The sequence below is a fragment of the Sinocyclocheilus anshuiensis genome, unplaced genomic scaffold (genome assembly GCF_001515605.1).
Source record: "Sinocyclocheilus anshuiensis isolate Anshui unplaced genomic scaffold, SAMN03320099.WGS_v1.1 scaffold2216, whole genome shotgun sequence".
Lineage (NCBI taxonomy): Eukaryota > Metazoa > Chordata > Actinopteri > Cypriniformes > Cyprinidae > Sinocyclocheilus > Sinocyclocheilus anshuiensis.
In genome coordinates this window covers 161,319-178,301 of record NW_015545525.1, presented here as the reverse complement: position 1 = coordinate 178,301, position 16,983 = coordinate 161,319, and the positions used below count along the sequence as shown (strand labels likewise).

The 16,983-nt window shown below is 37.9% G+C and overlaps 2 protein-coding genes and 1 long non-coding RNA gene across 3 annotated transcripts in view; all 3 read left to right on the top strand.

Moving 5' to 3' along the window:
- The first annotated feature begins 320 nt into the window (after nt 1-320).
- LOC107698289 (guanylyl cyclase-activating protein 1-like) lies at nt 321-3,065 on the top strand. Its single transcript, XM_016499243.1, has 5 exons — nt 321-397; nt 470-827; nt 1,751-1,900; nt 2,346-2,436; nt 2,514-3,065. The coding sequence occupies exons 2-5, from the start codon at nt 630-632 to the stop codon at nt 2,651-2,653; spliced, it is 579 nt and encodes a 192-aa protein (XP_016354729.1). The 5' UTR covers nt 321-397; nt 470-629; the 3' UTR covers nt 2,654-3,065.
- Nucleotides 3,066-4,140: 1,075 nt separating this feature from the next.
- On the top strand, nt 4,141-12,464 carry LOC107698294 (GTPase IMAP family member 8-like). The gene is made up of 5 exons (XM_016499248.1): nt 4,141-4,316; nt 4,777-4,824; nt 7,270-7,968; nt 10,277-10,903; nt 11,152-12,464. The coding sequence occupies exons 1-5, from the start codon at nt 4,172-4,174 to the stop codon at nt 12,216-12,218; spliced, it is 2,586 nt and encodes an 861-aa protein (XP_016354734.1). The 5' UTR covers nt 4,141-4,171; the 3' UTR covers nt 12,219-12,464.
- Nucleotides 12,465-16,299: 3,835 nt separating this feature from the next.
- LOC107698296 (uncharacterized) overlaps nt 16,300-16,983 on the top strand; it is an 18,229-nt gene continuing 17,545 nt past the window's right edge. The window contains exons 1-2 of the long non-coding RNA XR_001635331.1: nt 16,300-16,362; nt 16,542-16,670. This is a non-coding gene — a long non-coding RNA (uncharacterized LOC107698296). The remainder of the gene's footprint in view (nt 16,363-16,541; nt 16,671-16,983) is intronic.

Here is a 16,983-nt window from a genome sequence, read left to right as displayed (position 1 = left end):
AGATAGATAGACAGATAGATATATAGACAGACAGACAGATAGATAGATAGACAGACAGACAGACAGACCGACGGACGGACGGACGGACAGACAGATAGACAGACAGACAGACAGACAGATAGACAGACAGATAGATAGATAGATAGATAGTTCGGACGGACGGACGGACGGACAGATAGATAGATCGGACGGACGGACGGACAGACGGACAGATAGATAGATAGATAGATAGACAGACACATAGATAGATAAAATTATAGATAGATAGGAGAATGTTAGTTTATGGTTACTAAAAATAAACTTTTTTTCTCTCTAGATCATCAGAACTGAATGTTAACCCTGCGCTGACGTCAGGCTGCTGTCCTGTTTGACAGACAGACAGAGGTCGTGATCTCAGGTCAGTGGGGCGTGCTGACGCACTGTATTTAGGATTCTCTGTAATCAGGAGGTAATTCGCTGCATTTTCCAGAGCGGAAAAGAACAGCAGGGAGTGACGTCAGTGGTAATTGGACGGGACACCCTCACCCTCGCCCTGTCCTGGACGCTGAGCCGAGCCCGTGTTTCAGTGTGTGTTTGCGCGGGGAAGCGGTGAGCGGTCTCTCCTGAAGCTCCGGCACTGCAGCGGCATCATGGGAAACTCGCCCGGCATGTCAGTGAAGGAGCTGAGCGCCTGTCATTCCCATCAGTGGTACCGCAAGTTCATGACCGAGTGTCCCTCCGGTCAGCTCACCTTCTACGAGTTCAAGAAGTTCTTCGGCCTGAAGAATCTGTCCGAAACATCCAACGAGTACGTCAAGACCATGTTCAAGACGTTCGACATTAACGACGTAAGACAATCTGTTATCATTTATTATTTACTGTTCTACTACATGTTAATATCATCCTTGTATATATTAATATCATCCTCGTTTAAAGGGACAGTTCACCCAAATCAAAATGTGTTGCACACATCTGAATATTTGGGTTGAGGAACAGTGTTGTAAATACAACTTAACCACTGATTTGTAGTCGTGTCCTCTTTTGGAAGACCAAACAAAGTAGTTGCTGTGTGTTTCGTTGCTTTCACAACGAAACGCACAGCATCACACACGGCGTGCTGAGTGAGCAGAGGCCGGCGGATTCGACAAAGGAGCGTCCGGAGGGTTTGCGGCAAGCACATGTGACGACCCCGAGCTGGACTCTGCTTCGTCCACGGTGAAAGCCGATCCGGCGATCCACAGCACTAAGTTGATGTATTCCCTCAGCGACCAGCACGGATCAGCTCCAGGCATGACGAAGCGGATATCGTCCTCTTTTGGAAGACCAAACAAAGTAGTTTCGCTTTCACAACGAAACACACAGCGTCTTCACGACATGGCGGCGGCAACAACAATACTACAGCGAGAATAAAAGTTACACCTTCTTTCTTTGCGTGAATATTTGGACGGCGTTATGCAAATCTTCCCACATAGTGATGTAGATATGTGGGGGCGTGTTAGAACGAGCCGTTTTAGGTAGGTGTGGCTGACTCTTAACTTTTATAAAGAATATCTCTTTGGATTTGAGACTTTAGTCTTTGCAACTTTACAGATCTTCTTTATGCACCAAGAGCTTGTAACACTCCAAAGAGAAAGGAACAATTGGAATCGCATCATATGACCCCTTTAAGCTTTAAAAGACACTTTACTTGAATTTAGTTTGAAGAGGACACTGGAAACGGATCATAACTGTTTCCAGTATTATAAATTGATATGTTTTATTATGTCGTCAGGACGGCTGCATTGATTTCATGGAGTATGTGGCTGCTCTGAGTTTGGTTCTGAAGGGTGGCGTTCAGCAGAAACTGCGCTGGTACTTCAAGCTGTTCGACGTGGATAGCAGCGGCTGCATCGACCGCGAGGAGCTGCTGCTCATCTTCAAGGTATCCTGATGAATTCAGTGGCGTCTGTGTTTCTCTTGAGCGCCACCTGCTGGTGTCTCTGAATCCACATTAAACTGCATAGCTCACCCAAAAATGAAACCGTCATCATTTCTCACCCTCAAGTTGTTCTAAACCTGTAAGAAGATATTTTGAAGAATGTTGGGAATCAAACAGTTGACGGTAGCATTAGCTTCTATAGTATTTTTCGCCATACTATGGAAGTCAATGGCTACCGTCAACAGTTTGGTTCCCAACATACTTCAAAATATCTTCTTACAGGTTTAGAACAACTTGAGGGTGAGAAATTATTACAGGAGTTTAATTTTTGGGTGAACTGTCCCTTTAAATCAGTGACACCTTTGTTTTTCTTCGGCGCCACCTGCTGGTGAGTCTTATTCCACAGAACTCACTTTTGTCTTTTGTTGTTGATGTTTTTCGGCTCCAGGCCATTGAAGCCATTAACGGAGTAGAGCAGGAGTTTTCCACTGAGGAATTGACCGACATGGTGTTTAACAAGATCGACGTTAACGGAGACGGTAATCTGTCTATGTGTGCTATTTAAATATGCAAATGAAGCAATGTGATTTACATATGCATCTGTGTGTGTGTTCAGGCGAGCTGTCTCTGGATGAGTTCATCGAGGGCATCCAGGCGGACGAGGTTCTGTCGGTGATGTTGACCCAGAGTCTGGATCTGACTCATATCGTCAGTAATATCTACACAGACATCGACTCTGAGCAGCAGCTCAACTGACCCCAGACCAGCCCGAGATCAGGGTGCCAAACCAGAGGAAGATGAATGAATGAGTGCTGTTCATTCAGCATTGTCCTAAGAGCTTTAAACCCTCGATGCATCAGATATTAACAGTATTAATAGTGTTCATCTGCATTTCAAAAGCCTGATTATTCCCTGTAATCACAGAATAACTGAGACTAGAGCAAACGCTTTATTTAAGTGCACTTATGCATGTTTTATTAATGACATTAAAACCTGAGGTTTGAACAAAACCTGTAAAATGCAGTGTTTCTTCAGCCCTGTGACGTATGTCAGGCAAATAATGTGTCCTGCAAGAACTCGCTATCTACTCTATTATTGTAGATATGAAGTATTGTAGTGTGCATTTGTAATGTTACTGTAATTTTACACAAAATAAAATATGAAACGTGTTCTTTGTATACAGAATAATAACTGTAATCAACCTCCATATATATTTTAACATGATCTGTTTAAGGGTTCAACTGAGGAACACAAATCTCTCAGGTTTAATTAAAATACCTGTATTTGTTTCAAAGATGAACGCTAGTCTTCAAGAGTTTGGAACTAATTTTGGTTCCCAGAACGTTATTTTGTTATGGTTAGTTTTTGGTTAGTCAGGAAAGTTTTCTTAGTGGAAATAGAACGTTAGTTTTTGGTTTGTATAACGTTATTAGAACGTTTCCCTAACATCTTTGTTCCTATATGATTACTGTTATTATTTCTGTATTTTAGTAAATGCTGCATTAAACGAATTTCAGAGCTCTGCAGGACATTACACACACACAAAAAAACATCTGTAACGTTTTCATTGGAAAGATAGTTTTACAGGGTTATAACCTGAATAGGGAATGTTCTGTATAAGTTGTTTTTAGGTTATTTTAAAAATAACCACCCTGCAACGTTCCGGGAATGTTATTTTATGGTTACAAAAAATTATAACCTAAAACATTTTTTTCCCCCCTTAACGTAACCAAAAACTAACGTTAGGGGAACGTTCTGTGTTTGCTGGGGTAATTGTTGACAGAGTTTAGAAATGCAATTTTGTACAAACTATTAATTTAAATAGAAAATTAAATGTTATGTATATTTTTACCCAGCTTCTTCAAGCGTCTAGTTCAAGTAATGTGCACAAATATAATATACAAAATGCAATGAAAAGCTTTCTTGAATGCTTCTGCACAGACGACACAGAATACAATAAAACACCGTTCTGTGTGTTTGTACTTTTTAATTCAACATTACAGCGCCACCGTCTGGCTGAATCACGCAAAGACACCAAACCTCTTCCAGCAGCGCGTCTGCATGAGTTCAGCGATTATGAATGAGAAATCATAGAGATAGAACTACGACCCAGAATCTGCTTCATCTAAATTAAAAACAATTTTTAAGAGTTTATCTGCTTTCATCAGAACAGTTAAAGAAGAGACCGCATCTTCCGTATTTCATTTCTGGTTTAAAGAAGGAAAATTAACGGACGCAGAAAGTTTCATTCAAAAAAAATCATTACAATCAAACATGAAATTCAGATTTATCTGTAAAGCACGTTTCACAAGGAGCATAATATGTTATTTTCCCAGTCTCTGTAGGCGGGGCGCAGGTCAGCTCTTTATCAGTGCTTTTCTTTCGATTTCGATTTGTGTTGCTGTGAAAATGGCGTCAGGTAAGAAACAAATTGGATACAAATGCAGCCACGTTTCCTCAGTTTATGAATTGCTTATGAAATATTAGCCAACTGTACACAGTTAACTTAATTTAGTTTATTGAATGCTATTTCACTGCTTACATTTGTTTAATCGTGGCACTGAACACCAGGAAGAGGTGTCTTTCATTATTCTGTGATTCTTTACACTTATCTTTGTTGATTTGTGGCAAAAGCCTGTTTATTAATATTATATGTAGGCTGCGTAGATCATTGCAGTACCTGTGAGCTGAAGTGTAATTTTGACACACTGTAGATGTTCTGAAAATAAGAAAAATCATAATTTCCTTATTTTGATCTGTGTGTATCAATAACTTTGTGAAGTCACAGGTTTTCAGTGCACATGCTTTTTAAAACGATTTATAATGGATAAACTATCTGTTCTCTCTCTCTCTCTGTGTGTGTGATTTTTCTTCTCTAGCAGCAGCAGGTAGACGTAGACATAGTCCAGATCTTGTTCGTCCTGACAGTAAGTAAATTAAAGGGGTGGTTGATTGCTATTTCACTTTTTTAACGTTAGTTATCTGTCTTCTATCGATTCTAATGGATTCACAAGTTTCAAAATCAATGTTCTAAAGCAGCGGTGCTCAATCCTGTTCTTCGCGTCGCCCTGCTCTGCACACGCTCTGCTCTGCATCTCTCTCTCATTCAGATCATCAGCTCAGTGAATACACTTATTTTCACATACTATAGCTATGAGAAGCGTTATACATGGACGCGCGTGCGGTTGCCGAACTGTATTAAAGCTTTAATCCGAATAAAACCGTATATTAAAAGCTAACATAAGTAGTAGCATTTACAAATAACAGCGTATCTAAAAGTACGAGACAACAACAAACAAAAAACATAGGCCTACCATTAAAAGCCGTGCTTGCACAGGTTCTGCACGATCCTCTTCAATAATAATCTGATCCTCCGCTTCTCAATCGGGCTCAAACTGATAAGCACAATAGACAACGCCATTGTTTACAATACAACCAGAGCACATGCCGCTGAGGAGAGGGGCGGGATGTTTAGACGAGCACTAGAGGCGGTTTAGCCAATCACAACACACTGGGCCAGCTAACCAATCAGAGCCCATCGTGTATTTCTGAGGGAGGGGCTTCATAAAAACAGGAAATGATCAGCGCGTTCAGAGGAGAAGGGACAGAGCGGTGTAGAATAAAGGTAAATTATGTGAAAAATAATGCGTATTTTAACAAACAAAGCATTAACACATGTTAGACTGCACCCCATAAACACAATCAAGCCTAGAAAAAAAAACAGTCAACCACCCTTTTAAATCACTGGCAGTAATACTAAGATGTGTCAAACATTTATGTGTTGTAATATTGTGTTTTACCAATTAAAATATAGTTCACCCAAAAATAAAAATAATGATTAGTCCCAATATGTCAAAATGTAATTTTTTATGTAAAAAAAACAAAAACAATGTGAATTACTCGTGTATGTGTTTTATTTATAAAGTTACTTGTGTTTAAATGTCTTGTTGTGAGAGAGACAGAATGCGATGTAGATCAGTGGTTTTTCAAACTGTTTGATTAGAAAGACCCCAAATATAATAATACCCTTGCTATAGAAATAATTACCTTCCCAAATGATAAAATCAGCTATATTTTACATGTATAGAAAGACCAACTTATGCTGTGTGAGAAATATTCGGCATCGTCTTATAAGTATAAATATAAATTATCTTTTTCCTTTTAATTAAGTAATTGGCTTTTATATTGCCACAGTAAAGCCAGAGCAAATTTAAGAATATTATATGTGGAAATATTTGTCAAATTAAGTTTTTTTTCTACCCTCTTTAAAATAACATTTAATTAAAATGTAAAAAAAAAAAAATCATTACAATCAAACATGAAATTCAGATTTATCTGTAAAGCACGTTTCACAATGAGTATAATTCTGAAGCCACATATTGAAATTATAGTCGTATAGAACTATAACAGTAAACAGACCTGGAACTACTTCAGCCATGAAGTACACTACTTTTCATTTTAGAGTGCACTGTATTTATTTGTTTTTAATGAAAGATGCTCTTTTTCTAAAATGAAGGTAGACACTGACTTTCACCCTCATTCTCCAAAAATGACAAAAGCCATCATAAAAGTACCATAAAACCCGTCTAGACAGATCTGGGCCTGAATTTCAAGTCTTCTGAACCCATACAGTAACTTTGTTTGAGGAACAGATTGGTGTAAGTTGTCACTGATTGAAAAATATTCCAGTCCATCACAGCTGAGATCTCGTTTGTGACATCAGAGACGTCAGACAGCACTTTTGATACAGTAGCCTTGAGCATAGAGTAAAAAATAATTTCTGCGTATTGCAGTTGAAGCTGTTTCTGTGTCATTCAAACACAAGAAGACATCTGAATATTTCCAAAGCTTGACAAAATCCTTCGAAGTGAAGATTCAGGGGGCAGTTTTCTCAAAGCCATAATTCCTCCTCCTGTCGGTGATTCCCTGTGAGATCAGTCTGTTTACTGAGGACTAGCATTTTTGGGGCCCTAAGCAGAATTTCAAAGTGGTTACCAGAGAAATGATTGAGGCCCACGGAGAGCCTACTGTACTGGTTACTGTACTGAACAAGTGTTAGCGGCTCCTGATGCTCACCGGACTCTATGCAGCTGCCATTCTTTTATTTTTAGTGAACAAAATGTGTAAAAGTCCAAGTAATGATCATCCCAATAGAACGTCAATATAATTATTGATGATAACTCTTCAGGATTAAACAAATGTACATCTTTCATAGATGTTCTGAAGCTTCTGAAAGGGTTACTTGATATTGTAACATTACTACTAGTGTCTTGTGTTAAATCTGGTAATTCTGTAGAATTTTTAATATGAAATTATTAAGTGACGATTGTGCTTTTTTTATTACGTTGTTTGTGTTTATGTGTCTTTTTCAGTGAGTGATCTGAGGATTGTTCTGCTGGGAAAGAATGGATCAGAAAACAACAGTGTGGGAAACATTATACTGGGTACAGAAGTGTTTCAGAATGAAGCTCCATCTTATTCACATCATCTCAGTGTGGCAATCAGTGGAAAGGTGGAGAAGACACACATCAAAGTCATCAAAACTTACCTGCTCCATCCAAATTTCCCACAGCATCAGATAATAGAGGCAGTGAGAGACTGTGTGTCTCTGTCTGCTCCAGGACCTCATGTGATCGTACTCGTACTGCAGTATAATGACTTCAGTGAAGAGGACAGACACAGAGTGAAATATGTGCTGAACCTATTCAGTGAGCAGGCCATTAAACACGCTATAGTGGTGACAACTGATGAAGAGACACGCACATCCAAATTGGCTTCTAAGATATGGAATAATACAGTTTATAATTTAATAAAGGAGTGTGGAGGAGCACATCTACAGTTTGATACAAGAAACCCAGGATGGCGCTCTGAGTTGATCAGAAGGATAGAGGAGATACGCAAGAAAGAACATGAAGAATTTCTCATCTGTAACATGTATGAAGATGGAGGTAATGCAACATCAGTGGATGAAGATCTGAGCAGCTCTGGAGCTTCAGACAGAGGAGACGATGAGAAACAGAAGAAGGATTCAGATAACACAGAGAGCACAAAAACAGGACGTGATGGAGGAGGTTTGTTACAGACATTTTTTTCAGGGTAATACCTCTAAGTATATGATCATGACAGACTATTGTGTCCTTTAATAGTTACAGTGATGTAAAGACAGAGAGAAAAAGGAGGAGCACTACTGCGTGACTTGAACTAGAATTTCTTTTTACTTATCTGTTTTGTTTTGGTTGAAAAGCTTCTAACAAAAATTTTGATATTTTTGAATAGAGTATTAAGACATTAACAGAATGCTTTTAGGGTTCAATTGTGTGTGTGTGTGTTTTTTTATTTTAAAGCTTGATGGTAAAATCATCATTCCACTTTTGAAGCGTGTATATGATCATATAATTGTCCATTTTGGGTGAAATATTCCTCTGAATGCTGTTGTTGTGAGTGCAGACAGTCTGTATGTGTGTGACATAAATCCATACATAGAGAGTGGATTCACCTAAACCTTCAGTTGATAAAGAATGTACTGCAATCTAATTACAGGTGCATCTCAATAAATTAGAATGTCATTGAAAAGTTCATTTATTTCAGTAATTCAACTCAAATTGTGAAACTCGTGTATTAAATAAATTCAATGCACACAGACTGAAGTAGTTTAAGTCTTTGGTTCTTTTAATTGTGATGATTTTGGCTCACATTTAACAAAAACCCACCAATTCACTATCTCAACAAACTAGAATACTTCATAAGACCAGTAAAAAAACATTTTTAGTGAATTGTTGGCCTTCTGGAAAGTATGTTAATTTACTGTACATGCACTCAATACTTGGTAGGGGCTCCTTTTGCTTTAATTACTGCCTCAATTCGGCGTGGCATGGAGGTGATCAGTTTGTGGCACTGCTGAGGTGGTATGGAAGCCCAGGTTTCTTTGACATGTGTGCATTGAATTTATTTAATACACGAGTTTCACAATTTGAGTTGAATTACTGAAATAAATGAACTTTTCCACGACATTCTAATTTATTGAGATGCACCTGTATATTTCACAATATAATAGTTTTGTTGTTGTTTAATGAAGTATACATTTGGTAGCAAAGTTGAACTAAATATATTGTTTCTAATTAATGTTTTCAGTGACGATTACTGGGAAACCAAAGCTGAACATTGTGCTGTGTGGAAATAATCCAACACTCAAGAGCTCAGTGTCTAGAATGCTTAGAGGGGTAACGAGTAAAACTCAGAAAGAGATTAGTAAAGTTTGTCAAAAGAGAGAGGAAATGATTCATGGACATCAGATCAGTGTAATAGAGCTTCCAGCTCTCACTGAGCTCTCAGAGGAGGACGTGATGCGTCAGACTCACCGCTGTGTGTCTCTCTGTCATCCTGGAGTTCATGCTTTCATCCTCATCATTCCTGATGCTCCACTCAATAATGAAGACAGAGCAGAAATAGAGGAGATCCAGAGGATCTTCAGCTCAAGAGTCAACAAACACATCATGATCCTCATAAAACAGAATCCAGAGCATCAGACAGCAGAACTCAATGAAGAAACACAGTCTGTCATTGAGAGATTTGGAGGACGACATCAGTTCATCGGCCTGAACACACAAGTGTCTGAGCTGATGGAGAAACTGGAGCAGATAGTTGAGGAAAATAGTGGTGTTTGTTTCTCCACAGAGACATTGATGGAGGCACAGATGGAAAAACTGCAGAAATTTGAAGAAATGAAGAAGAGAGTCGATTCATTACAGACGTGGTTTCAGTCACAAGGTAATGATCAGAAAAATCTGCATTGATTAATCACTTTTCATGATTGCTGAAGTCTACACAGATTTCGGAGACAAAACAATAACATTAAACGCATCATGAGTAGACACGCCCCTTACTGCTGATTGGCTACAAGTTTGTTTTGGTACTCGGCCCGACTCAGTTTTCTAAAGCATTTTTGAAAAAATACACACCCCTAGCCCCAAGCTAATGCACAAGAAAGCTAATAAAATCATTTCAACTCTTGAATAAAGTTAATAGTAAATGAATGAGTTGAAAAGTGTTGATTGTGACATTAAATTTATACCTGGGACAAGGACGAGATGAGGCGAGGATCTACATGCGGCAAAATTTACTAACAAAAATCCAACTAGATAAATACAAGACAACCCTGGAGTTGGCTCACCCTCCGCCTATGGGTGAGAGTTTTATCTTTGGTGTTTCCGCATGAGTGTGTTCAGGACATGAAAGGTTGTTTACTAGTGGGAAACTAGTCAATTACAGTAATCAGTAGTCGTGATTACAGTAATTCTGACATGATGTGAATGCAGCATTAATCTAACTTAAGTTTAAATCACATTGTTAAACTAGTTTATTCCTTTGACACAGATCCAGAGGGTGTGAAGCTGAATCTGGTTGTGTGTGGGAGTAACAGAGGATTAAAATCCTTCATATCAAAGCTGATCCTGAAGCAGAGCGAAAGAAGATCAGAGCTCAGCTCAGAGTGTGTGAGGAGAGACGTGGAGCTTGATGGACGTCTGATCAGTCTGGTGGAGCTTCCAGCTCTGTTCAACACTCAGCTCTCAGAGGAGGACATGATGCGTCAGACTCACCGCTGTGTGTCTCTCTGTCATCCTGGAGTTCATGCTTTCATCCTCATCATTCCTGATGCTCCACTCAATAATGAAGACAGAGCAGAAATAGAGGAGATCCAGAGGATCTTCAGCTCAAGAGTCAACAAACACATCATGATCCTCATAAAACAGAATCCAGAGCATCAGACAGCAGAACTCAATGAAGAAACACAGTCTGTCATTGAGAGATTTGGAGGACGACATCAGTTCATCGGCCTGAACACACAAGTGTCTGAGCTGATGGAGAAACTGGAGCAGATAGTTGAGGAAAATAGTGGTGTTTGTTTCTCCACAGAGACATTGATGGAGGCACAGATGGAAAAACTGCAGAAATTTGAAGAAATGAAGAAGCGAGTCCATTCATTAGAGACGTGGTTTCAGTCACAAGGTAATGATCAGAAAAATCTGCATTGATTAATCACTTTTCATGATTGCTGAAGTCTACACAGATTTCGGAGACAAAACAATAACATTAAACGCAGAGTTCAGAAGAAATGATATAATACCTCATGATGCTTCAGTATAAATTACACACAATATTCTGTGATGATCTGGATAATTGACAGTCTTCACCTGAAATCCAATATGTTGTTTTTAATGTTTCTTTATGGTTTCTTGTTTTAAATCTATCTTTAGATTCAAGAGTAAGAGACGATGAACTGAGGATTGTGCTGCTGGGAAAAACTGGAGTTGGGAAGAGTTCAACTGGAAACACCATCTTAGGAGGAAACACATTTATTTCAGACATTTCTCAAACATCTGTTACTAAAGAGTGTCGTAGAGAGAAAGCTGAAATCAGCAGTAGACACATTACTGTGATCGACACTCCAGGACTGTTTGATACTGAACTCCGTAATGAACAGATCCAGAGAGAAATGAGTAACTGCATCTCCATGATCCTGCCTGGACCACATGTGTTTCTCTTACTGATTCCACTGGGACAATTCACTCAAGAAGAAGCAACAGCAGTGAAGATCATCCAAGAGACGTTTGGTGAAAACTCATTAATGTACACCATGGTGCTCTTCACCAGAGGAGACTTTCTGCAGAACAAAACCATTGAACAGTATCTGGGAAAACCTGGTTCACCTTTGATAAACTTGATGGAAGCGTGTGGAAACAGATTCCATGTGTTCAATAATAAAGAGACTGGAGACCAAACACAGGTGACTGATCTACTGCAGAAGATAGACAACATAGTGAAAGCAAACGGAGGGAGTTACTACTCATGTAAGATGTTCAGAGAGATGGAGAGAGAAAAACAAGAACAACAGATGAAGATCCTGATGGAGAGAGTGGAGCAAGTGAACAGAGAAAAAGAAGAACTGGTGAACAAACATGAAGAAGAGAAAAAGAGGATGAAGATGAAGATGGAGGAAGAACGACAGAATCATGAGATAGAGAGAAAGAGAAGAGAAGAAGAATTTATTGAGAGAGAAGAACGAAATAAAAGAGACATTAAAGACATAGAGGAACAAGAGAGAAAGATACGAGAGGAGCTGAAGAGAGAACGAGAGGAATGGGAGAAACAGAAACAAGAAGCAAGACAAAGAGAAGAAGAGGAGGAGAAATGGAGAAAGAAAGAACAGGCAATGTGGGATGAATATAATCAGAATCTTAAACAAGAGATTGAGAGAATGAACATGAAGATGGAGGAAGAAAGAGAGAATCATGATAAAGAGAGAAAAAGAAGAGAAATTTAAGAGGAGAACAATATAAAATAGACATTAAAGAATGAAGAAGAGAGAGAGAGAGCCCAGATTTTATATGAATTTTTAAATTGTATTAAAAAAGAATGGTTCCAAAATAAGTTGTTCCAAAATAAATGTCTTATTTTGGAACAACTTTAAGCATGTGAAGTGTTATTTAAGATATGTTTAAAGCTAACTTCCATATATTTTAATATACTGTGTTATAGATGCACTATATAAGAACAGCCAAAACAATGTTCCGCAAAACACATTCAGTGTTGGTTTTTAACTGCTTTAATTGAAAATAAAAAACAAAAGATGTTTTCCTCAGTGTTTCACGTTAGCTTGCTGTTAACGTTACGTTATGTCTGTCTGAGCTAACTTGCGATAAAGAAGCAGTGGAACATACAAAAGTTATTATGCTTCTCTGTTCACCTACAGTTTACTCCGGCTAATTGACGTTAACTTAAAGAGATACGCCACCCCAAAATGAACATTTTGTCATTAATCACTTACCGCCATGTTGTTCCAAACCAGTAAAAGCTTTGTTCGTCTTCGGAACACAATTTAAGATATTTTGGATGAAAACCGGGAGGCTTGTGACTTGTCACATTGACTGCCAAGTAAATTACACTGTCAAGGTCCAGAAAAGTATGAAAAGCATCGTCAGAATAGTACATCTGCCATCAGTGGTTCAATCTGAATTTTATGAAGTGACGAGAATACTTTTTGTACGCGTAGAAAACAAAAATAACGACTTTATTCAAGCAGCGTACGCTCTTCTGTGTCAGCCGCGACACAAGGTTGCGCTGTTTTTGTTCAAATCAAAGCGTAAATACACGTAGAAAACGTATCCTTGTGTCGCGGCTGACACAGAAGAGCGTACGTGGCTTGAGTTCAGTGGATATTCTCCAAAATGGCACTACGGTGATGCAGAAGGACACAGAGGAGACGAATTGTTGAATAAAGTCGCTATTTTTGTTTTCGCGTACAAAAAGTATTTCTTTTGAAAATACAAAAAGTATTTACTATGGCAATTGTTTTGTAAGTGGCATAAAAAACGGTTCCTTTTCAAATGGTCTCTCTCATTAGGGCTGCACGATAAATCGCATGCGTTTATCATGCGCATCTCGTCCGGCGCCTCATAACTGACAAGCTACGCAAACAGCTTTCATTATCGCATGCGATACATCGCTGATAATGAACGCGGCTGCACAAACCAATGGCGCTCTAGCTCGCCAGAAGAGGCGGAGCCAACCTCTATATAAGTCAGCCCAGAGCACCATTTCATTAGAATTTTTCGCCTTCAGCGACGAGATCATCTCTTTGCTGACTCTGCTATCAAGAAGCTGAAGAAGGAAGAAGCTCAGCCAGCTGCTCACCACCATAGAAGAGCCTAGGCAGAGGAAGAAGCAGGAAGCCTTCCCCTGCGGCCGTTATGGTTTGTTTTTGGTTAGTCAGGAAAGTTTTCTTAGCGGAAATAGAACGTTAGTTTTTGGTTTGTATAACGTTATTAGAACGTTTCCCTAACATCTTTGTTCCTATATGATTACTGTTATTATTTCTGTATTTTAGTAAATGCTGCATTAAACGAATTTCAGAGCTCTGCAGGACATTACACACAAAAAAAACATCTGTAACGTTTTCATTGGAAAGATAGTTTTACGGGGTTATAAAAATAACCTGAATAGGGAATGTTCTGTATAAGTTGTTTTTAGGTTATTTTAAAAATAACCACCCTGCAACGTTCTGGGAATGTTATTTTATGGTTACAAAAAATTATAATCTAAAAAAAAAGTTCCCCTTAACGTTAGTAGTTGGTTCCCAAAAAACAATAACCAAACGGGAACCAAAAACTAACGTTAGGGGAACGTTCTGTGTTTGCTGGGGTAATTGTTGACAGAGTTTAGAAATTTAATTTTGTACAAACTATTAATTTAAATTGAAAATTAAGTGTTATATGTATATTTTTACCCAGCTTCTTCAAGCGTCTAGTTCAAGTCATGTTTATTGTCATGTGTACAAGTATCATGTACAAAATACAATGAAAAGCTTTGTTGAATGCTTCTGCACAGACTATATAGACGACACAGAATACGACAGCGCCACCGTCTGGCTGAATCACGCAAAGACACCAAACCTCTTCCAGCAGTGCCTTTGCATGTGTTCAGCGATTATGAATGAGAAATCATAGAACTACGACCCAGAATCTGCTTCATCTAAATTAATGGCCAGGAGCTGCTACTGCATTTATATATATTAAAAATAATTTTGAAGAGTTTGTATCTTATTCTATTCATCAGAACAGTTAAAGAAGAAACCACGTCTTCCGTATTTCATTTCTGGTTTAAAGAAGGAAAATGAATGGACGCAGAAAGCTTAATTTCAATAAATATAAAATCTATTATTTTCTCTGCAGACGCAGGTCAGCTCTCTCGATCAGTGCTTTTCTTTCGATTTCGATGTTTGTGTTGCTGTGAAAATGGCGTCAAGTTCAGGTAAGAATCAAATTGGATACAAATATATGCAGCCACGTTTCCTCGAGTTATGAATTATTTATGAAATATTAGTCAACAGTAAACAGTTGTTTACTTCGTTTAGTTTACTGAATGTTATTTCACGGCGCTCTTACATTTATGTTTAATCGTGGCACTGAACACCAGGAAGAAACTAAACTTCTGCGTGAGGTTTCTTTTATTAGTCTGTGATTCTTTACACTTATCTTCGATGATTTGTGGTAATAGCCTGTTTATTAATATTATATGTACACTGTAAAAAAAATTCTGTAAAATGTACGGAAAAAAACCGGCAGCTGTGGTTGCCGGAATTTTACCGTAAAAAATACGGTATCAACATTTGAGGTTTTACGGTTTTAACTTTAATTTACAGTTAAATACCGTAATTTCATTAACTGATATAATGTTAATATACCAACCTACTGAAGTACTGAAATCTGTTTTGTACCTTTGTAATACACTGATAACCACCAAATGCAGGAGGTGATGAGAAAGTCACATGATGAACCAAAGCCCATCACAAGCAGCTTTTAAATAATAACATATATAGAAGGTGCACAGTGTCATTCACACAAACACTAAACACCATCATGGTAACACACATGAAACTGAAATAATGCAATAAACATTAATTTAACAACATTAGATGTAACACACAACCCTAATATTCATTTTTTTTAAAATCAGAAATGAAACAGGGAAGATGCTGTTTCTTCTTTAGTTGTTCTGATGAATCGAATTAGCAGATATACACATAAATGCAGCAGTGGCGTGGGCAATCAGCTATTGCCAGCAGTCGCTTTTCACTTTCACTTTCAAATTCCATCACGTTTAGCAGGGAAGGGAGAGGAGGGGAAGGGACACAATCTTGACACAATTTAGATATAATATGCAAAGGTGTTTTCATATATTATGAATCAAAAATTATTTATGGTGAATCTTATGATTTTATATGGTAAATTTCATATAGGCTACATAAAAGTAAAAGGTGTAACTAAACCACCAAACACCATCATGGTAACACACATGAAACTGAAATAATGCAATAAACATTCATTTAACAACATTAGATGTAACACACAACCCTAATATTCATTTTTTTTTAAATCAGAAATGAAACAGGGAAGATGCTGTTTCTTCTTTAGTTGTTCTGATGAATCGAATTAGCAGATATACACATAAATGCAGCAGTGGCGTGGGCAATCAGCTATTGCCAGCAGTCGCTTTTCACTTTCACTTTCAAATTCCATCACGTTTAGCAGGGAAGGGAGAGGAGGGGAAGGGACACAATCTTGACACAATTTAGATATAATATGCAAAGGTGTTTTCATATATTATGAATCAAAAATTATTTATGGTGAATCTTATGATTTTATATGGTAAATTTCATATAGGCTACATAAAAGTAAAAGGTGTAACTAAACCATGTTTTAAGGGTTTTTTGGCTTATGTTCGTTGACTCTCTTAAATGTACTAATAACACAAAATCTAATTATACAATTGCATTGTAACACCTTGTAATTGCTGTCTCTTTCATTTGTTCATTTTTAATGTATATTTTATAACCCGTTTTTATGAATTATAATTGTCATCATCACTAGTCATCAGTTATCAAGAGAGACACCGCTATTGGTCGCAATGTAAGTCACATACTAACTATTCATGTTAAATGAAAGTAATGCTGTGTGTGCTATATACAGGACTAGGATGCTGCAGGCTACACCCCGAGATTTTAATGATGTTTGACACTGGAGTAGGAAATGTGGTGAGCTTATGTTAATGTGTGATTTTAACTGTACCTTTTCTTTGTTAATTTTAGACTGTTCTGGACTAAGGTATATTTCACCCACATGTCAGAGATAGACTTTGAGCTCGAAAGGTCATGCATCTCAAAGAACATTTGCATGTTGCAAGACGAGAGCCCTGGATCTTCTGGATATTTCTTCCGGTGAGAAAATCCTGCATATCAGCTCTGTATTTTCATGCCAAATCATAATATTTTACATTATGTGGTGACAAGAACATCGACAAACACTTAAAGAGATAGTTCACCCAAAAATGAAACTTTTGTTGTTATTGACTCACCCTCATGTTGTTCCAAACCTGTATGAGTTTACTTCTTCCGCTGAACACAAAAGATGTTTTACTTTCATAGTATATATATATAAAAAAATACTGTGGAAGTCAATGGCTACCAGCAACTGTTTGGTCACCAACATTCAAGTCAAGTCAAGTCAAGTCACCTTTATTTATATAGCGCT

Coding starts and splice junctions, on each gene's coding strand:
- LOC107698289 (XM_016499243.1), top strand. CDS start 630: ATGGGAAACTCGCCCGGCATGTCAGTGAAGGAGCTGAGCGCCTGTCAT. Junction 1,901..2,345: donor AGCTGCTGCTCATCTTCAAG/GTATCCTGATGA, acceptor TTTCGGCTCCAG/GCCATTGAAGCCATTAACGG. Junction 2,437..2,513: donor GATCGACGTTAACGGAGACG/GTAATCTGTCTA, acceptor GTGTGTGTTCAG/GCGAGCTGTCTCTGGATGAG.
- LOC107698294 (XM_016499248.1), top strand. CDS start 4,172: ATGAAATTCAGATTTATCTGTAAAGCACGTTTCACAAGGAGCATAATA. Junction 4,317..4,776: donor TGCTGTGAAAATGGCGTCAG/GTAAGAAACAAA, acceptor TTTCTTCTCTAG/CAGCAGCAGGTAGACGTAGA. Junction 4,825..7,269: donor AGATCTTGTTCGTCCTGACA/GTAAGTAAATTA, acceptor TGTCTTTTTCAG/TGAGTGATCTGAGGATTGTT.